Source organism: Phyllobates terribilis, unplaced genomic scaffold (assembly GCF_046119375.1).
Source record: "Phyllobates terribilis strain yellow unplaced genomic scaffold, ASM4611937v1 Scaffold_11__3_contigs__length_659146591, whole genome shotgun sequence".
In the NCBI taxonomy this organism is placed as follows: domain Eukaryota; kingdom Metazoa; phylum Chordata; class Amphibia; order Anura; family Dendrobatidae; genus Phyllobates; species Phyllobates terribilis.
The window spans coordinates 358,843,985-358,866,370 of NW_027362771.1; the positions used below are offsets into that span (position 1 = coordinate 358,843,985).

Genomic DNA, 22,386 nt, shown 5'->3' on the forward strand with positions numbered 1-22,386 from the left:
CCTCATCCTGGTCCTTTTCTTGTAGTAGTAATGCACCCCCCCCCCCACCTCATCCTGGTCCTTTTCTTGTAGTAGTACTGCCCCCCCCCTCATCCTGGTCCTTTTCTTGTAGTAGTAATGCCCCCCCCCCCCTCATCCTGGTCCTTTTCTTGTAGTAGTAATGCCCCCCCCCCCCCTCATCCTGGTCCTTTTCTTGTAGTAGTAATGCCCCCCCCCCCTCATCCTGGTCCTTTTCTTGTAGTAGTAATGCCCCCCCCCCCCCTCATCCTGGTCCTTTTCTTGTAGTAGTAATGCCCCCCCCCCTCATCCTGGTCCTTTTCTTGTAGTAGTAATGCCCCCCCCCCCTCATCCTGGTCCTTTTCTTGTAGTAGTAATGCCCCCCCCCCCTCATCCTGGTCCTTTTCTTGTAGTAGTAATGCCCCCCCCCCCCCCCTCATCCTGGTCCTTTTCTTGTAGTAGTAATGCCCCCCCCCCCTCATCCTGGTCCTTTTCTTGTAGTAGTAATGCCCCCCCCCCTCATCCTGGTCCTTTTCTTGTAGTAGTAATGCCCCCCCCTCATCCTGGTCCTGGTCCTCTTCTTGTAGTAGTAATGCCCCCCCCCCCCCCCCTCATCCTGGTCCTTTTCTTGTAGTAGTAATGCATGCCTGCCCCCCCCCCCCCCCCCATCCTGGTCCTTTTCTTGTAGTAGTAATGCATGCCTGCCCCCCCCCCCCCCCATCCTGGTCCCCATATTGTAGGTGTGGCCAATAATTGTGCCATTCTTCATATATACATACGAGAAAAAAGGATTCTTCTCACCTGTCCTCCGTTCCCACAGCGTCCTTTCTGCATGTGCGGCCTTCAGGCACCATGGATCCCTTGACGATCCCGACCCGGTGCAAGAGCCTCCGACAGCAGCGCTTTATTGTGCGACCTTGCACAGCAATACCAATGCCGTCAGCGTGTCAGAGGCCAGCAGCTGACATCTGCTCGTGGCAGTGATGTCATACGCTGCTGCGCTGGGACCCAGATGTCAGCTGCTGGCCTCTGATAGGCCAACGACCTGCATTGGTATTACTGTGCAGAAAGCTGGTCTCTGCGTGGCAATATATTTCAATTGAATGTGCGTCCAGGAGTGCACATTCAACTGAAATAAAGCGCTGATGTTGGCTCCTGCACTGGGCCGGGATTGTCAAGGGGTCTATGGTGCCCGCGAGCCACGTGTTTGAGACCCCTGGTGTAGAGAGTACACAAACGAAATCCCAACATATCCCCACTTATAACCGCTGTACGTCAGCAGCAGGACCACCCCTGCAATCTACAGCCAGGTCCTGCAAGCATCCAGAGATTGTCACAGGGGGACTTCTGTCAGCCTATAAGACCAGAACTGTTAAAGGCGTCATCCCGTTTCAAATATTTATTAGCCCATATATTCAATGTTAGGCCACGGCCCCACTATCAGTATTTGGACAGGATTCGGTCAGTATTTTTTCTCAGGAGTGGGAGATAAATGCAGAATTGGTGACTTGTTTCTATTATACCTTTTCTCTGATTGTTCCTCAACTGGTTTTGGTTCCCACTACTGAGAAAAAATACTGACCGAATACTGACCAAATACTGATAGTGGGGCTGTGATTTTACATAAAATAACAGATTGAGCTTTTACTCGCCCAGGGTCCAGCGCTGCCTCTTCACCATTGCTTTGGGCTTTGTTAATCAGCTGCAGTGGTGACGTCACATTGACAGTGCTGCAGCCAATCACTGAGCTAAACAGCTGTGCCAATCGTAGACCCCTTTAAACATGGCCAGCAGTAGTAGTGTCACACACAGTGCTGCAATCAACAAAGACCAAAGCAGAAACAGTGTTGGACCCAGTGAGTCTATCTTATATTGCGGAGCCTATGTATGATATATTTTAAATGGGACAACCCCCTTTTAATTTATCATGTTTTTATCTGCACTCAGAACACACACAAAAAATCTTTGCAATAATTGCTGTTTTTTTGCCTTTGAAAAACGCGTGTTATAAGACTCCCGGTATGGCAAAGAGCCTATACATATGTTAGAATCCTATTAATAAGCGTTCCAGGAAACTATTTTTCCTTTCCTTATATAAACCCTAAGCACAGTTTCTGTCTGTTAGGAAACTGACTGCAGGACCCCTCCCCCACTGCAACATCCAGGATCTCTGTTTCATTTAGGCCTCATTCTCACTTTTTTTTTCTTTTCGCATATGGGAAAAAAAATGCAACTGATCTAGATTTTATCATCAGTGATTTTCTCATGCCAAAATTGCAAAGCTTCTCCTATCCAATCTAATAATGAAAACTGACACCAAACTTACGCCATCCAAGTTCAATGCAAGTCAATGGGCGCGAATTTGCGGCGGGAACACCCGAACAATGGTTATGCTTCGGTTTTTAACGCAATGGTAATCAGGAGCGGAAATCTCCGCATCCTGTGCACAGCACATCAGGATTACCATTGCTATAGTTGGCAGACCTATTAACAAGCGGTTTCGTAGTGGAAACACCGCCGCAGAAACGCAGTAAAAAACGTTTCATGTGCACATAGGCTTAAAGGGGATGTCTGAAGTCCAATTGCATTTCATTCTAAATCCCTGCCTATTTAGTGCCAAATCCTAAGCTATTTTTTAATATATTTGTATTAAAATTGTCCTATCCTTCCCTAACAACTTTTCTTCCTCTTTCCTGTGTAATGACGCTTCATTTCAGTATCCCAGCATGCACTGGGTTTCTCAAACAAAGCATCATTAGATCAGGGGGCAGAGGCTGCGGTCACTGTCACAGCCCCTGTCACGAAGCGTCATCAGTGACACTTGTTTCAGTGGTTGTGCACGTCCCTGCGAGCTGTGCGATCTGCGCGATCTGCACGATCTGCACACTGACAGTGTCTGCTCTGTTGTTGGCTCAGATCAGTAATAATCATCCAGCAACAGAATGATGTCAGAATACCCAGCATGCAGGAGACTAGTGATGTCACTAGTGGGGGGTGGTACTAGTCCCAGCTGTCTCCCTGCACCACTGTCACGTGATCGTGGGACGCCGATGAGTTGGCATGACAACGCGGCGTCTGCAGGAAACCCCTGTGGTTCTCATTGCCAAACTGCTATGAACGCCGCAGTCATAGCAGATGAGCATTTCTGTTACAGCATTTTTTTTGTTATGTATAACAGTCTGCCCATGGAGACTATTGAAGCATGTGAAAGGTAAAAAAAACGGTAATTAGTCTTACCGGTAATTGTATTTCTAGGAGTCCATCCTGACAGCACCATGGAGGACGTCCTTCTTATCCTTACAGGGACAGGAAACACAGAGGTTAAAAGCGCTCCCCTCCCTCCACCCCTCAGGGTTATTTCTAAGTATCACACCAGGATGGTTGCAACAACAAAAAAGTGTTTTATTACAATTCTATATAACAATGTTACTTCACACTGTATATAACATGAAAGGGAGGGAACTAACTGTGCTGTCAGGATGGACTCCTGGAAATACAATTACAGGTAAGACTAATTACCGTTTTCCAGGACGTCCCCCTGACAGCACCATGGAGAATACCAAAGTATTGATTTTAGGGTGGGACCACTGCATGGAGAACTTTCCTGCCAAATGCCATTCTCTGACTGGCTACAACATCTAGCTTGTAATGTCTGGAAAATGTACTTGGGTTAGACGAGGTTGCAGCTGTACAAAACTGCTCCACCGAGGCCCCCCCCTCTCTCTGCCCAAGAAGTGGCCATTGAGCGAGTCGAATGAGCCCTCAATTCGACAGGAGGAGACTTTCCTTCTGCCACATAGGCTAGACCTATAGTAGACAATCCACCAGGCAATTGTCTTTTTTGACGTTTTTTTTACCTTTATTTCTACCCCCAAATTGGACAAACAAGTTGTGATCCTTTCTCCAATCTTGGGTGGCCTCTAAATAAGTGATGACTGCTTGTCTAACATCCAGGGAATGGAAGAAGTCTTCCTTTTGATTTTTAGGATTTTGGCAGAAGGACAGAAGTACCACTTCCTGATTTATATTATGGGTAGAAGCAACCTTGGGTAAAAAGGATGGATTGAATCTAAGAACTATTTTATCCTTATAAATCTGTAAAGCCCCTGTCTCACATAGTGAGATCGCTAGCGAGATCGCTGCTGTGTCACGGTTTTGGTGACGCAACAGCGACCTCACCAGCAATGTCGCCATGTGTGACACTTTGCAACAATCAGGCCCCTGCTGTGAGGTCGCTGATCGCTGCAGTGGCCTGGACCATTTTTTAGTTATTGCCCTCCCGCTGGTCAGCACACATCGCTGTGTGTGACCAGCGGGAGCAGTGATCAGGCTGGTAACCATGGTAAACATCGGGTTACTAGGGGCACACGCGCACCTAGTAACCCGCTGTTTATCATGGTTACCACTCTGCTACAGTGAGCGGGAGGTTACCGCTCACTTTAGCAGGCTCGTAACCATGATAAACAACGCGTTACTAGGTGTGCGTGTGCCTCTAGTAACCCGATGTTTACCATGGTTACCAGCCTGCTAAAGTGAGCGGTAACCTCCCGCTCACTGTAGCAGAGTGGTAACCATGATAAACAGCGGGTTACTAGGTGCGCGTGTGCCCCTAGTAACCCGATGTTTACCATGGTTACCAGCCTGCTCCTGCTTCAGCAGGCTCGTAACCAGGAGCAGGACACCGCAGAAAGATTCTTTCCACGATGTCGCTGCTCCCCTGATCGTTGGTGAGCCTGCCTGTTTGACAGCTCACCAGCGACCACATAGCGACGCAGCAACGATCCCTGACAGGTCGTATCGTTGTCGGGATCGTTGCAGCGTCACTAAGTGTGACGGGGCCTTAAGTATGGGTCCTTTGTGGATAAGGCCTGTATCTCCCCCACCCTTTTAGCAGTTGTAATTGCGACCAGGAAAGCTGTCTTAAAGGTGAGTCTGCCTTTGTATGGATGTTTACAAAGAGCATTAAGTACAAGATTGAGGTCTCAGGGGGTAACAGATCTCTTAACCCACGGTCTCAATCTCTGAACCGCCTTGGAAAACCTAGCTATCCAAGGATTCGCTGCCAATTGCATATCACAGAATACGCTCAGGGCAGAGACCTGGACTCTTAGAGTACTTGGTTTTAAACCCCTGTTAAACCCGGCCTGCAAAAAATCCAAAATCTTAGGGATATTTGGGTTAGAAACATCAATAGCTGAATCCCCACATTCTGAGCAGAATTTTCTCCAAATTTTACTATATATGGCCGAGGTCACCGGTTTTCGACTGGCCTGTAGAGTTATCACCTGATCAGAAAGACCCTTGGACTTCAAGATCTGCCTTTCAGCATCCATGCCGTAAGATGCAATCTGTCTACTTCCTGGTAGAACACAGGACCCTGATGGAGAAGGTCCTTCCTCAAGGGAAGCTGGACAGGGTCTTCTAGTGCCATCTTGGCCAATAGAGGAAACCAGCTCCTCTTCGGCCAAAAGGGCACTACCAGTATTATCCTTGCCTGGTCTTCCTGCACTTTCCTTAGTACCCTCGGTATCAGAGCTAGCGGAGGGAATACATACAACAGGCCCCTGTTCCATTGCTGGGATAGGGCGTCTATTCCTTCCGAATTGTCTAGCGCAGGGTTCCCCAACTCCAGTCCTCAAGGCCCACCAACAGGTCATGTTTTCAGGATTTCCTTAGTATTGCACAGGTGATGGAATTATTGCCTGTGCAGGTGATGCAATTATCACCTGTGTAATACTAAGGAAATCCTGAAAACATGACCTGTTGGTGGGCCTTGAGGACTGGAGTTGGGGAACTCTGGTCTAGCGGATTTAGGGAATAGAATCTCCTGACCTTGGTATTTTCTCTGCTTGCAAAAAGGTCTATTTCTGGAGAACCCCAATGATGCGTAAGGTCGAGGAAGACCTGCATATTCAGTTCCCACTCTGTGGGACATATCCTTGGTCTACGCAGGAAGTCTGCTTTCTGATTCTGAGCCCCTGCTAAGTGTACAGCTGTTATAGATAGGGCTATTCTTTCTATACAAAGAAACATCTTTGTAGAAAGGCTCTGCAGTAATGGGTGTCTTGGGCCTCCCTGATGCCGCAGAAATGCCACCGCTGTTGTGTTGTCTGACAAGACCGTTATATGTCTTCCCAGAAATAATGGTCTGTTCTGGCAGAGAACTTCCCACACGGCTCGTAATTCCCGCTAATTTGAGGACCTTGCATGAATTTCTGGGGACCAGGTTCCCTGAAAGAGCTTCCCCTCTACGTGGGCACCCCACTGTTCTACCCTGACCATCAGTCGGCTGGCGCCTCCAGACACAGACTGTCGGCTGAACCCATCAGGATCTGCGGATTGGGCTGACACTGTATAGGGTCTTTACTTATTTATTTTACTCACTTATATAGCGCCATTAATTCCACAGCACCTTATTACTGTCCCCATTGGGGCTCACAATCTACATTCCCTATCTACTGTATGTCTTTGGAATGTGGGAAGAAACCCACACAAACACAGGGAGAACATACAAACTCCTTGCAGATGTTGTCCTTGGTGGGATTTGAACCCAGGACCCCAGCACTGCAAGGCTGCAGTGCTAACCACTGAGCCATTGTGCTGCCCCTCTTATCCTCCTATGCCACTACAGTAGCCATCTTGGAAGCCGGAAGCACAGAAAATCAATCTGAGCGGAGAGGCAGGTGGAGGGCATCAGCTATGGTAATGTATAGTCACTTTTCAGTCCGGGGGTGGGGGTCTCTAGAATACCCTTTCCTCGGCATAAAACACCCTTGTGCTTTTCATGTTTGATACAAGACCATGACAGAAGCTTGGATACCATCTTGCAGTCACTAAGGGCTAGTTTTTCTTTTTACTGTTAGAATTAATTTCTTGGTGTACTGTTCCTGTGACCATTTCACTGCCAGGGAATTTCAGAACAATTACAAAAATAAGACCAGAATTACACCACCACCGGTACCAGGGCCACACATGACATACATCGGAGCATAGATGCCAGGGCGCGTCAGAAGTATACCCAGCGGCCATCCTGCAGCCAGGCTCTGACTAGTGCTGCCCACGGTTTGGACAGCATGAATCGAGTGGCAGGGGCCCTGTAGGGATGTGTGCAGATATTTCAGGTTATGTGTCTGGGAGATTACATTTGTGAATATATTAGTAACATTATTTCTTACAGACTTTGTGCTGATTTACAACCTTGGTTTTCTGACGTCTAGATCTCAGTGAACCGCCGCATCACTGTCCTCGCCTCCTGTCAAATTGAATATGAAGAGGGAGTCAGATCAGCCGCAGCCCGGACATCCTCTTTATGTTTGTTTTGTCCAAAGGCGGAGACCGTGATGCCAGCACTGATTGGGCACCGGCGTCACTACACACGAGAGCCCCAGGACCGCAAGTGCTGATACCGTGGGTACAGCGCCAGCATGGGAGGGGAGTATAGGCTTTATTATTTTATCAGGGCCAAACATTTAGCTCAAGTAGGGGGTTGTCCTAATAGTGGACAACCCCTTTAAGTGGTTAGGGTTAGCCTGTGAACAATATTGGCAACTGCTTCCAATTGTTAAAAACAAGTGCTTGTTCACACACAGGCCACCTACATAAAAATTAAACCAGACCAACCAGTGAACGTATGGGAAACAGCACTACACTATGTAGAGGGGATTCTCAGGTACTGTAGATCAGTTCCTATTCACTTCAATGGGAGCTAAACTACTACAGCATCTGAAAACAGCCACTATTCAGTGTATCCAAACGGCACTAATAACAGCTGATTGGTGGAAGACCTCTCCCCCCCACTGATTTGATATATATGACCTCTCCCATAGATAGATCTTGACGACCTAAGTAGTGGACATCACCTTTAAGCAGATCAGAATTCTTTACACTTGAAAATTGTACTTCCATTTCTTGTCTGCGCTGAGTTCTATCCATGAGAAACGCACACACGATCGGTCACAATACAAAATGAATATGATAGATTACTTTGAAAATCCATAACTGAATGACTGTATAATCCTTTCAGAAAGTTTCCTTAAAATAAGTCTTCTATATGCACCGCTGTAATTAGACTGATGAAAAAATCCTTTTAAAATGAGGGTATTTTCAGAGAAAAACATATATGGCTGCGATAGTGTAGCTAGTGTCAGACTCCTGCTCCCTGTGGTCCAGGCAGCATAAATTTACTAGCAGGTTCCCTTTAAGAGAATCTGTCACCAGATTTTTGCTATGTAATCTGAGAGCAGCATGATGTAGGGGCTGAGACCCTGAAACCAGCGACGTGTCACTTACTGATCTGCTTGCTGTCATTTCGCTATGCTAAAATCAGAGTTCTATCTGCTGCAGATCTAGCAGTTCTCTGAATGCTGAGCTCTGTATAACCTCGCCCACACCACTGATTGGAGCTTTCTGTGTACACTGTGCATAGGCAGAAAGCCGCCAATCAGTGGTGTGGGTAGTGTTATATAGAGCTCATGAATATGGAGGATTACATGGCAGCCGGATTACTAGTCCTCTCGTGATTTTATCAAAACTATAGCAAGCAGCCCAATAAGTTACATCACTGGAATCAGGGTCTGCCTCTGGCAGTTGCAGATTAAATGACAAAAATTTTCAAAACCAGTACAACAGCCTCAACAAGTCTAAGATATCTGATAACATATGCAATTTGTATTGTGAAATCCAGTGAAAGTTCTGTTATAATGCAATTGCTAGTTATATGATATAATTGCACTGAATAAAACTGCTCACAGCATGAACTTGTGTATGAAGATTCCTCAACAGATTTATTTTTCCATTGGTATCAGCAAAAAGCGTCCATGGTCTTCCAGTGGCACAAGTTGTCTGCTCTCAGACTATTTTCTTTGAACCGGGAAAAGAAAAAAAAAAAAAGGGAGCCAGAGTAACATGGAACCAATCAGGCACATCACAACTGGGTGCAATTTATTTTTACAAAAAAGATAGAAACAGGAACGTTTCCTTTGCAGAAATCCTATAGTTTCTGATCCAACATAAATATCACAGTCTAATGAGAGACAAACACCGGCTACAGCTTGAGTTTTTGGGCGGAAAGTTCATTACTTTTCTTTGGTTTCTTCTGGGCCGTCTTGGCACCTTTTATCTGTAATTTGACTTGATCCTGAAGCTGGGAGAAGAAGGCCTGAGAAGATTTTAGGGCTTTATCCTTTCCTTCATCCTGTGACAAAACAAAGTTACAATGAATTACACTGACATTTACACCAAAAGTAGTACTACCATCCACATGGCATGGAAATTATTTAGGCGTTGAAACTAACTAAAAGTACAGTTTTGTTTTTACCATATTTTAGCTGTAAGTTATTTAAAGGGAACCTGTAATGTTCCCAAATGCTATAATCTGCAAATATAGGGTTAATCTGCTGATTGATAGAGGTCCCATGTTGTCTGGCCAGCTAACAAACCCTTTATTCCTCCTGGGCACACCGGGACTCTGACAGTGCCAGGGTGTGCTTACAGCTACCTCTCACTATGCACTACGCAGTGACTGAGAGCCGCGCCGGCCACGCCTCTACGACTGAAAGCCGGTGGCTTCCGGGAGGAATAAAGTTCCTTTTTTCTGGTAGCAGCTCTTTCAGTGCGTCGGTCGGGCAGCTTAACGATGTTAAATACTTGAAATTCATAGTAATTTTACGAGCGCCCCACAAAAAAAGGAGCAAATCACTCCGCAGGGTTATTTTACACACGTTATTTTTGGAAAATAGCAAAGACTTATTTATTTTTTTGCTATTAAGAAAAAAATATATATATATGTGGCCAGAATTTGGATTGGAGTCAACTGGAACATAAGAAACGTACTACAATCAGTGCTCTAGGCACTGGGTTGGTTTTTTATTTTGGTGTTTAATTAAATAAGGCTTTTTAAGAAACTAAAAAGGAAAACAAAAAAATAATTTGTATGAACTGCATTAGGCAAAAACACTACACCTTATTCAGGAGTGACGCTAGCAGGCAGACACGGCCATGTACCACCTAGTATAAATGCCCTTTGATATCACAGCAGCACCCATAACCCTGAGACACAGGTTACCTTCAGCAGCGTGGCTTTGCCTTCCTTGGTGAGCTTCTTCAGGCTGGCTTCTGCATCTTGCCTGCTCTGTTTCTTTCCTTTTGCTGCTCTCATCTTTTCGGACAATTTCTGCCTCTTCTCCCTTTCCTTTATTTTATTCCTCTTGATGGCCTTCTTCTTCCTCCTCTCGCGCTTCTTGTCTGTGGCTGTCTTTTCAGCATCTGTCTTAATGTCTCCAGCTTTGTTCTTTTCCTGTGAAATGAAACAGGGTTATGAAGCTACTTGACATTAAACTTCCATGAATCGTGAACCGCAGTCGCCATGAATAGGAGGCCGGCTCCCTAATCCTGGAAGTATACCTCTGCTAGCTTCTCTCTGCACACTCAAGTAGACTGTTTGGTCTCTCCCCGCTTGTGCATAGTCTAGCTGAGCTGGCGGGGAGACACCTTTGCGGTCTAGTCACATAATCCCTGGCCCAGTTTACAACTCTGCAGCATTTCAGACTACAACATACATGTACGTAATGGAGGAGCCCACGGTTCAGAGAGCAGAATCATGACAGGTTCTCTATGATGATGCGCAGCAGATCATGTATTTTCTGTCATTTACAGTAGTAGTGAATCCTGGAGCCATTATAAGGCACAGGACACATGGGATCTACTGAGCCCAGATCTATGCAGAAATCAGAAAGCTGATAACATTTTGTAGTGCTCGTACAGCAAGACACCAGTCAGCTCCAAAACAAATGGCCTTACTTTAATTTCCTCAGGAGCCAGAAGAGCCGCCTCACTCGCTCCCACTGGGGCCACCTCTTCCATACTAATTGCAGGGAGATGGGAAACCACTTTAATTTCCGGAACCACCTAAAGGGCAAAAAAAAAACAAGTCAGACATCCCCAGACTTAAAGAATTAACAGCCTATCCTGTCCTCAGTGTCTGATCGGCGGGCTCCTGTGCCTGTTATTACAGTTTATCCAATAAAGCCTCTTTCACACGATTTTCACAGGATCTCAGATCCGTATGGAAAACCAATTGTAGCATGCAGTATTCTGGTCGGACGAGAATAGTGCCGGTCACTAAAGGCAGGCCTCCACCCGAGAAGCAGATTAGCGCACGGAGTTGTCTGCGGATGTGACTTATCAAATTATTTTAATGGCCAACTTAACTAAGCCTTCCTTAAATGGAAATGTACTGCAGCACCAGCACTGCCACCCGCATGGCCATAGTACTCCAAGCAACACAGCCAACCCACCCAGAGATTCCCCTTATAGCCAAATATCTACTCCCTAAGCAATAAACAGACATCAGCGAGCGCAGCGCCTCTGACAATGTAGGCACAGCGCCCCCAGATTGGCTTTCTATAGATATATAGAAACTGTAGCGGCAAACAAGTCCTTTAATACTTTCTGTGGCATGTGTGACCATTGTAAAGATGACTTCTGTCATTCATTCTTAATGTTGCATCTTTAAAGAACAAAAATCCACTTAATTGTAACTGCGATAGTAATTGAGCAAATGCTGCAGGACAAAATCTTCAGTGAGTCCACAAAGTTACACGGATGAGGGTCCTATAGAACATTAGGGCAGATCTGGCTTGAAATTTGCAGAAAGAATTTTTTTTTTCAAAAATATTTCTTTAAAAAGGGGTGTTCCCATCTTGAAGATCCAATCCTAAGATGTAGTAGGTGCAATAATATTATTATTATCAAATACCACCAATTAGAAATGTAGTATAGTTTTTCTGATTCGCTTTTGTCCCTTTCCTCATGTGCAGGCATTGCAGGGCTTTAGGTATCCATGGTTACAATCACCGATATAGTGACAGCTAGATAGTTGCTAGTGGTCGTAACCATGGATACCTGAGGTCCTGCAATGCCGGCACATGAGGAAAGACATAGCAAATCAGAAAAACTATGCTACATTTCTAATTGGAGGTATTCGCTACTATTAGGATCTTGGAGATGAGAATACCACTTTAAAAGTGGTTGGCCATTTTCTTGATAATGTCGGAGGCTGAAGTCACATGCCCCTCAATCTGTAGGCATCTGATTGCTATCCAGACAGGACAGAAGGTTGGCTGAACAGTGGGTGTAACTTCATAAATATAGAAAAAAAATCACAATTTGTACTAGAAGAAACATCATGCAGAAAGCAAGCGATGGCAATATAGTAAATCACCATAAAACATTAAAGAGGCTTTTTTCAGGATTATTAAATAAGTATTAAAAAAAAAATCCAATCTTTCCCACAATCGGCGCCTTCTGTTTATAGGCTTAGCCTTACTCATTCCAATGACAAAACAGGGACAATCAAGGCGCTGGTTCAATTCTAAGAAACCTAGACCACCCCATTAATGCCCCACACATTAGAGCTTACAGAGTGCACCAACATTGTCGTCTAAATTTGCGGCTTTTCACATTTCAGATCACACTTTAGATGAAATCTGCCATAAAATGGAAAAAATTATTATTATTACCGGTTTAGGTGTAAAATGAAAGTTCGATAGAGCATCAAGCTTCAGGAAAAGGCTGTCCATTAATTTCTGAATTTCAACGTGCTTTGGGTCTTCCTCCTCCTCTTTTTTTTTCTATAGAGAGATGGGATATTAATATCTGCAGAGGCTGAAATGTCTGTTATTATTTAGTCATAACAGGATCATACTCGTAACCAAAGCCTACTATTTTCCCTATATAGAGACCAAATATGCATCTTCAGCACAAGGGAAATTGGGGAGGTGAAATGCACGTTACCTGGTTGAGTTTCACATACTCCTGCTCATAGATATCTGCCAGACTCCGTTTGCTCTTATCATGGTCCAAGGTGAGTTGCTTTTTGTACTCAAAGGCATCCTCCTTTGGCTTTTCCTTCCGCACTACATCATCCCACACCTCAGGAGAGAAGCAGAAAAGCAATGAGTGTCTTTCACTTTGTTAGAATAAAAAAAAATACCTGCAGCAGCTGACCTGCTTGGTGATGGTTTCCCATGCAGTAAGCAGAGATCATCATTACTTGGAAAGTGTAGAAACAATCTACCAAAAGATAATGATGCAAACATGCAACATTTGTAATAGGGTCCATGGTAATTAAAGATGGATTTTAATCCATACATTTACTGTGTGTCACTACAAGACATTTGCTTCTACAAGGTAATGTCTCTCCTTGTGGAGAGAGACACACCTGACATGTCAGTGTGAGGAGACTTGTCACTCTACGCAAGGAGACGTTACCCCTTAGATCCCAGTTAGAGGCGTCTTATACAACCAAATCAGATCTCATACTTTGCACTGAGGAGGGGCAATACCCCAAAACATGTGTCTGAAAACTGAGATTCTGATTTGGCTTTTATCCCAAGTCATAAGATAAGGCTCAATACTGACTTTTAGGATTGCTGCTTCCAATAGGGGGCACTAGAGTTCAAGTCCTCTTTCTCTATGAAGAGGCAATGTGTGCATTACAGGACATTTGGTTACTGTAACGTTTTCCCCTACCTGGTCTTTTATTCTCTGTTTGATGATGTCTTCCAGCTGAAGTGTCGTTTCTTCTGTAATTACGGGTGCTAGTATAAAATGAACAGTGGACAAGCTTCATGAATATCCAAAAAATACATCAAGCAGCAGTTATACAATTAAAGGGGTGACATGCTTAAGGCAATATAGTGCAGTTTTTTAATAGGAACTACCTCTAGGACGGTTAATGTACATGACTAAGCGTAAGAGTTTAGACCAAATTTCCATCCTATGAGATCAGGAAAGCTAAGGGCTGTAAGAAAATAGAGAGAAAAAAGGATCTTTAGTCTTTACCCATTCTGGAGGCATGGTCAAACACCAAGGACTCGGAAAGGAGACTGTTCTCTGGCCTCTTCTGCGCCGTCACCTCTCCACCCAGTTGCCAAGATTTCTCCCCCAACATTTGTTTTTGCAAAGCCTGAATCTTCTCAGTCATCTGCAGTGTAGACAGGAGAACAGATCGTGTAACTGAGGGGCTCACAAAATGTACTTCAGGGCACCAGCTTCAACCAGAAAATGAACAAATGGAAGATTGGTTTATTTTAAACTACTTAGCATTTCATTCTAAGACAGAATATATGTTGTATACACACTAGAAATGAGAGAATGGATTTGCAGAACCCTGGTCCAGTGGCCAGGTCAGTGTCCTATGACCGCCGGATGAAAACCTTATGAACCGCCTCCTATCTGCCGGCATACCTGGCTCCACTTTTGACTAGCCAGAATCATGCACACACAACGTCGCACCAGGCCGGCTAATCAAGAGAGGAGCCAAGTTTGCCGGCAGATGAGAGTCATGCCAACCGCCTCCCATCTGTGGTCAGGGAATGTTGATGTAGCCAACAAACCAGGGTTGTGCAAATCCATTCACTCATCTCTAATTCAGACATCAGCCATAACAATAGAGTCCACCGTGACACAAACAGCTTTGACCGAAGGCTTGGACCCACAAGACATCCATCAGTGATCTATGATAAAGTTGTGAGGTGACGCAAAGATGGATAGGACTCATTTTTCTAGCACATTCCACAGATGCTTGAATGTGTCAGGGTACATAATCCTGCAGATAAGATGCCACTACTAAGGGAAAGCACTGCCATGAAGAAGGTACTTGGTCTGCAACAATCTTCATGAAGGTGGTATGTGTGACAGAAAAGGTTTCCCCCACAGCATTGCCCAGAGCGTCCCAATGCATCGGATAACAACTTCTTCCCATAGTGCTTCCAAGTATCATCATACATGGACCGCCATTCACCTGATGTAAAAGACACGATTCTTCAGACCAGGCTCATGGTCCAGTTCTGCTGGTTTATTGCAGCAGTCACTATGAGTATTCTGACCAATCCGCAGATATAGCATCCCATACACAGCGAGCTGCAATGCATTGTGTGTTCTTACAATTTTCTATCATAATCATTATCCTTTTCACGTGCCCATGATCCGGTGGGCGGGTCACCAGTTGTCTTTCCTTGGACCACTTTCGAAAAATACTAGCCACTGTATAATGCAAAAATCACACAAGACCTGCCATTTTGGAGATCGGTCCCAGTCTTCTAGCTTTTACAATTTGGCTATATCAAGGTTGCTCGAAACCTTACACGTGCCCCTTACCGGACTAAGTTTACGAACACATGAAATGATGCCTTAGTTATATGACTGACCTTGTCTTCCCTCTTTTCAAAGGAGGATTTTATTTCACTTGGTCCCTTGGGTTGTTCATTCTTCTTTTTACCACCAAGTATATCAGAAATATCTTCTCCCTCACTGCCATCAGACAGATCAAATGTCACCCGCTTGAAAGCTTCCTTGGCTCTTTTACTCGCCTCGGTTTCTTCCATTACATCCTCATCATCACCTTCTGCATCATCGTCATCTTCCTCTCCAATATCAGCATCACTTCAAGAGAAAATTACAGATATAACGAAAAAGTAGAGAAACACGTCCTTAAAAGCCATCAGAAATCGTCATTACCCCAGCACAACTGTCTGATGCTGCTGATACTTACAGTGAACTACCATAGGCTCATAACACACTACATACAGAGGGTCACATTAAATAAAGCCACAAAATACAGGTAATGCATCTGCAAAACCACAGAATGGCATGGCCTGAATGACATATCACAATAACAAAAAAATAAATAAAATACTTACTCATCAGCAATGTCCTCTTCCTCATCATCACCTTCCTCCATTTCTTCATCATCATCATCATCTTCTTGACCAGTCCGTTGTCTTCCCATATCATCTTCAACAGGGTCAAAGAAATCTTTGTATCGAAGGTTTCTGGAGCTTTTAGTAGTCTGCAAAATAAGGGAGACCCATTTAATTCCAGAAATCGCTATCATGAAAGGGATTGTAATAGTCAATTAATGGCAAAAAAAATATTTTCTGTGCAAATGATCAATTGATAAAAAAAATCCTGTTAAAAATTGTACATATTGATTGCATAACAAAAATAAAAAGTTTTCTCTGATCTATACTTTGAATGTGGGAGTGCCCAGAATAGTGTACAAGGGGTTACATGTGTTTCATGGACACACAAAATAATAACATGACCTCTTCTTCTTCTTGAATAGACTGCACTGTCAGCAGTTATAAACAATGTCCTACTAAAAGTATCACTAGGGTCCATTTGGACATGTACAGTCATGGCCAAAAGTATTTAGAATGAGACAAATAGTAATTTTTCCAAAGTTTACTGCTTCATTTTTTGTAATGGCAATTTGCATATACTCCTGAATGTCAAACAGTGATCAGCTTAACAGCAATTACTGTACTTGCAAAGTCGATATTTGCCCAGAAAATGAACTTTAACCCCCCAAAACACATTTCAACATCATTGCAGTCCTGCCTTAAAAGGAGCAGCTAACATCGCTTTAGTGATTGATCCATTAACACAGGTGTGGGTGTTGATGAGGACAGGGCTGGCGATCAGTCATGATTAAGTAAGAATGACCTCACTGGACACTTTAAAAGGAGGCTGGTTCTTGGTATCATTGTTTCTCTTCAGTTAACCATGGTTATCTCTAAAGAAACACGTGCAGCCATCATTGCACTGCACAAAAATGATCTAACAGGGAAGAGTATCGCAGCTACAAAGATTGCACCTCAGTCAACAATCTATCGCATCATCAAGAATTTCAAGGAGAGAGCTTCCATTGTTGTCAAAAAGGCTCCAGGGCGCCCAAGAAAGACCAGCAAGCGCCAGGACCGTATCTTAAAACTGTTTCAGCTGCGGGATCGGACTACCAGCAGTGCCGAGCTTACTCAGGATTGGCAGCAGGCTGGTGTGAGTGCTTCTGCACGCACTGTGAGGCGGAGACTCTTTGAGCAAGGGCTGGTTTCAAGGAGGGCAGCAAAGAAGCCACTTCTCTCCAGAAAAAACATCAGGGACCGACTGATATTCTGCAAAAAGTACAGGGAGTGGACTGCTGAGGACTGGGGCAAAGTCATTTTCTCTGATGAATACCCTTTCGATTGTTTGGGACATCTGGAAAACAGCTTATTCGGAGAAGAAGAGGTGAGCGCTACCACCAGTCTTGTCTCATGCCAACTGTAAAGCATCCTGAAACCATTCATTTGTGGGGTTGCTTCTCAGCCAAGGGAATCGGCTCACTCACAGTCTTGCCTAAAAACACAGCCATGAATAAAGAATGGTACCAGAATGTCCTCCAAGAGCAACTTCTCCCAACCGTCCAAGAGCAGTTTGGCGCCCAAAAATGCCTTTTCCAGCATGATGGAGCACCTTGCCATAAAGCAAAGGTGATAACTAAATGGCTCATGGAACAAAACATAGAGATTTTGGGTCCATGGCCTGGAAACTCCCCAGATCTTAATCCCATTCAGAACTTGTGGTCAATCATCAAGAGACGGGTGGACAAACAAAAACTAACAAATTCTGGCAAAATGCAAGCATTGATTATGCAAGAATGGACTGCTATCAGTCAGGATTTGGTCCAAAGTTGATTGAGAGCATGCCAGGGAGAATTACAGAGGTCTTGAAGAAGAAGGGGCAACACGGCAAACATTGACTTGCTGCATTAACTCATTCTAACTGTCAATATAACCTATTGGTACTCATAATATGATTGCAATTATATTTCTGTATGTGATATAAACATCAGACAAACACTAATAAAAACCAGAGGCCAGCAGATCATGTGAAAATATAATTTTGGTGTCATTCTCAAAACTTTTGGCCATGACTGTATATTAACAGGTATCCAGAAAACTCTCCAAGGAACCCGCTTGGAAACAGTCCACTATATGCAGCGTCCAACTCCAGGTGCCAGTTAAAACAACGTTTATTCTGCCAAAAGCATGAACAACGTTTCAACCTACAATAGGTCTATTTCAAGTACTTGAAAAGCCATTCAGCCAATCAATGATGGAGCAGGCTGATTGGCTGCAGCCACATTGTCCAAACAGGAAGAAAGGCTGAATGGCTGTTGACCCCATCTGCCGGACGAGGAACCATCAGGCCAGAGGGAACGCCAGTAACCGTGTGGAAGAGTGATACCAGACAGATAAGCATCTTTTTTAGTTCTTCAAAAGTCACCAATATGTTTCTCATAAATATCACAAAAGTCAGATAAAAACTACAACTTAAAGTGCAAAACAAAAGACCCCTTAAAAAGCTTTTCAACAAGAAAAACAAAGTTGGAGTTCTTGGAGGCAACCGTTAATGATGAAGAAAAAAGAAAGGACTACCGTCTGTTTTCCAAATTGCTGCACAGGCGCTGCCCATTGCCATCATACACCGGAGCGTCATCTATGGTCACCTACAGGGAGGCTTGGACAAATAGCTGCTTGTCAGATTCTGAGGTGTCGCTCACTTCCATTCGGGGAGGCACTTATCAGCAATGGGCAATTTACACTTTAGAGGGCCGGTCAGCACAGAATGAATGTGGCGCTTGGTGCACCCTTCGCATGGCCAAACATTTACATAAACCTTCCCACCTACCTGTTTTCCATCCATCTCCACCCTCCTCTGGCTCTATAAAGCCAGAGCGGTCAATAAAAAGAGATGGTGGATGCTGGGGGGGTGGGTGGAATTCGATAGAGGGAAAACAAGTAGGTGGGAGGTGCACCTAAATGTTTGGCTACAACAAGGGTGCACCGAGTGCCTGCCCTTGGTTTGAACAGTCATTCTGTGCTGACATTCACTTTAAGGCTAGTTTGACATGTCCCACATTCACGGTCCAAATACAGACCACAATGTACAAACTGACAGTCCATCTCCTGACTTAAACCCAGCATCTCATAGACATGTGTAAGGCTGCGGAGTTTGGGTCAGGAGACCTCTAGATGGTACAGATATTGCAGTCCGTACTCAAGAAACTGGTGTTAAAGAGAAGACGACCCGTGTGGAGCAATGCAACGATTCCATCTTCCACACTCTCTGATCTCGACTCAGGACAGTCTTTTGAAATATAGCACACTACATAAAGATATGTTACCTTTCTCACATCCTTGATCTGAATCTCTTCATCTTCATCGTATGAGTCAATATCTTCAAAATAATCCACCTCCTCCTCTTCATCCTTATTCTTCCCATCATCTTCCTTCTCAACTGCCTCTAGAAAAGCTTCCATTTCTGACAACCTGAAGAACTGGTCATCCACTATGGATTTTTCAATAGATTTCCTGGCAGTTTTTGTACTGGCATTTTTCTTCTGTTCTTTTTCCACTTTGCCAATGTCAAAGTCTATATCAGAGTCGTCGTCGCTGTACCTTTCCACTGTGGCCTTCCTGCTGCTTTTACCAAGTGATAGTTTACCATTTCTGCCTTTACTTCCATGGTCCTCTGCATTTTCTGCTGGATCTTCTGAAGCTTCTTCTTCTTCATCCTCCGCTAGGTCTTCCTCGTCTTCCGATGGCTGGAGTAAACAAACGTCCTGGTCTCTCACCGCCTGCCGGACTGCCTTACTGAAGTGACCCAGAACTGCGCTGTTCTGAAGCTCGAGCTGCTGCCAGATTTGCTCTTCATCAAAGCTTTCAATAACCAGTTCATTCAGAGGGCTCCCCACCACAATGGCCCCCTCAGCTTTATGAAGGTCATACAAAGCCTTTGTTAAGCTTGAAAATTCAGAGGCCAGTCCTTCTTGTACACTAATCAAAGTGGAAAAAAGGATATAGTCAGTAGTGAAAATGGTCTGCAAGGAGCAGTCACAGCTCAAAGCAAACCTGTCCTGGAGGACCTGACACTTACCATACATATGTAATTCATTAAGCTAATATAAATGCCACCTACACCTGGCATTACTGCTTTTATTCCTGACCTCTCTTCCTTATATAGTAATCTAGACTTGTTAGCCAAAGAGGCGTGATCTTCAAGAAGTCGTCTGCAGAGATGTGTTAAAGGGGTATTCCCATCTCCAATATTCTATCCCAATATGTAGTAGAATTAATAATAATAATATTAGCAAATACCTCCAATAAGAAATGTAGTATAGTTTTTCTGATTAACTGTCTCTTTCCTCATGTGCAGGCATTGCAGGACCTTAGGTATCCATGGTTATGACCATTGATATAGTAACAGTTAGCTAGTTGGTAGTGGATGTAACCATGGATACCTAAGGTCCTGCAATGCCCTGCACAAGAGGAAAGACATATCAAATCAGAAGAACTATACTACATTTCTAATTGGAGGTATTTACTAATATTATTACACCTATTACATATTCGGATAAGATCTTGGAGATGGGAATACCACTTTAAGAATCACAACTCCTTCCCTTACAAGATGTGATTGACATAAAGAGAGGGCCATATCTCAGGAACGGAGAGGAGAGGCCTGAGCACCTTGATGCCGCAGCCTTTTTTACTTAAAATCATGCCGTCACAAACTAAAGACTTTTCTAAATATCTCTAATTTGAAAAAAATTAACAAAACTTCACCCAAACAATCAAAATGATTAGATATTCTAGCAAAACTCAGGTTCAAACCTGTGGGTTGTGGGACCCCAGCATGCTAAATGGGACCACCACCCTCCTCAGTAGCCGGAGGAGACATTAGCAGAGCTTTACAATCACCAGTGCAGTGACTGACCAGTGACATGATTACTGCTGATTCACCCTCCATCCACAGCCATTATTAGAGCACACCCATTATTACGCTCCAGTCTCTCCTACATGAGAAGCCGCTCCTCATCCACATACTCAAAGTGACCAAGTCAGGGCTGGCAATCCATTTAACCACTTAACAACCAAGCAATATCTTTTCATCCCTTCTGTATCTTTTGGATGTTTCTGTTGATGTGGCCATTAGATGTTACTAGTATTGTATAACTTTTACTGCACAGGTGACAAGATAACCTTACTCTCTGCGGTGACATAATGTTATGGGGTTTTTTATATTATACAATAAAACAAAAAAAAAAAATAAAAAACAGTTTTGCTGCTTTCAAGGCCCACAGGCATTTCCATCAGGGGCTTGTGTTTTGGAGGACGAGTTGACTTTGAATACAGGGCGAGTATTCATTTCACGGTGCGGGATAAATAATGTGATCACTTTACTATTTGGGCCATTACAGATGCAGTTACAGCAGTCAGGGGTTTGAAATAAAGGATTTATACATTTATTACTTTTTTAAAAACTTTAAAAATAATAATTCCACTAATGGACAGCACCATGTGACGGTCCTGTAATACAGGGATGCTTCCATATGGCGGTATATTAGGTCTGTGGTGAAGTGCGGCTCCAATCTCCCTCCCCATGGGGTCGTACAGTCAGTGCCTTACACATTGCATTTTTTCCTACATCCATTGACCTTGTCGGGTCTTATGTCCGCACCCCCCAAAAAAGGGATTTGGGTGTATGTGCCAACAGGTGCATTGACTATAATGATGCAGAGGGGTCTGTGTGCTTTCTCATGCATCATCTTTGGCCGTATAAGCCTATTGGAGGGGGGTCAGCAAGGTGCAGGTAGATCAGGGGGCTCACATTCTAGTGATGGGTGGGGGTCCCTGTGGAGCAGCCCTCCCCCCAGCAATCAGACATGTATCATGTACCCTGTGCATAGCTGACACATGGCAGAGATGATCTCAGTGGTCTGCTCTAGTACCCGGCACAATGGCGTCTCACTGTACCTCAGCAGCTGCTCCGGGTGGGCATCCACCGCCTCCAGCACCCCCGTGCACCGCCACAGCCTCGGCCGCAGCAGCTCCGCCATCTCCGCTCCGTACACTGCTACGTACGGAACTCACGTGGACCGCATGCCGCCGGATGTGCAAGGGCTACAAGGCTCCGACCGGAAACTGCCACACAGCACTATGGTTCCTATAGTTAGAGACATTTACGCGACTACCCCCTTTCCTACCCATTCACAATACGATCTATGCGATTTTCTTCACCCCTCCTCTACAATATCGATACTTTGGTGATTTTTGTCTTGTTTTTGGAATATATAACATTTTGTCCGTTTACATAAAGCTTTGTTTGAACTCTGGACGCAAGATGGCGGCCTCCATGCAGTGTGACAGGTAAGCAGGAGCCTGGTACACACGTGTGGTTTGGGCTCCTGCTGTATATTTGTGTCTATGATATATTGTACTGGGTGTATGGTGATAAATGAGGGGTCTGCTCAGGACCGGGGGGTCTTGTTATTAGAGGAGAAGCTTCACTATGGTTATTGGCAGCGAGCTGTGTGGCTCAGTGTGTGGATGTCGCTGTGGAGGACCCGACAACCTATAGATTGTAATCCCCCATGTCACCTGCAGGGGAGCTGTGAGCGTTCCCTCAGAGTATAGACGGTCACAGGGGTATGAGCTGCCGACAATCTGCCACTAGTTTATGGGAATAAAATGGGTGTTAAAATGTTTTCCTACGACACACCCC

General features: G+C 44.5%; 2 protein-coding genes across 2 annotated transcripts in view; one reads left to right on the top strand and one right to left on the bottom strand.

Moving 5' to 3' along the window:
• Positions 1-8,916: 8,916 nt before the first annotated feature.
• MPHOSPH10 (M-phase phosphoprotein 10) lies at positions 8,917-21,795 on the bottom strand. Its single transcript, XM_073652906.1, has 11 exons — positions 21,639-21,795; positions 19,007-19,658; positions 15,699-15,847; positions 15,207-15,441; positions 13,840-13,981; positions 13,528-13,595; positions 12,790-12,927; positions 12,516-12,626; positions 10,795-10,902; positions 10,061-10,291; positions 8,917-9,190 (listed from the first exon to the last, which is right to left on the bottom strand). The coding sequence occupies exons 1-11, from the start codon at positions 21,719-21,721 to the stop codon at positions 9,041-9,043; spliced, it is 2,067 nt and encodes a 688-aa protein (XP_073509007.1). The 5' UTR covers positions 21,722-21,795; the 3' UTR covers positions 8,917-9,040.
• A 12-nt stretch (positions 21,796-21,807) lies between these two features.
• FAN1 (FANCD2 and FANCI associated nuclease 1) overlaps positions 21,808-22,386 on the top strand; it is a 31,758-nt gene continuing 31,179 nt past the window's right edge. Inside the window, exon 1 of the mRNA XM_073652905.1 lies at positions 21,808-22,031. The gene's annotated coding sequence lies outside the window, so the exon portion shown is untranslated. The remainder of the gene's footprint in view (positions 22,032-22,386) is intronic.

What these genes read in the sequence shown, in the direction of transcription:
- MPHOSPH10 (XM_073652906.1), bottom strand. Translation starts at nt 21,721, where the DNA reads ATGGCGGAGCTGCTGCGGCCGAGGCTGTGGCGGTGCACGGGGGTGCTG. An exon ending in CACCCGGAGCAGCTGCTGAG is followed by an intron (nt 19,659 to 21,638) that starts GTACAGTGAGAC and finishes CACTTTGATTAG; the next exon opens with TGTACAAGAAGGACTGGCCT. An exon ending in TGGCTCCTGAGGAAATTAAA is followed by an intron (nt 10,292 to 10,794) that starts GTAAGGCCATTT and finishes TTCATTTCACAG; the next exon opens with GAAAAGAACAAAGCTGGAGA.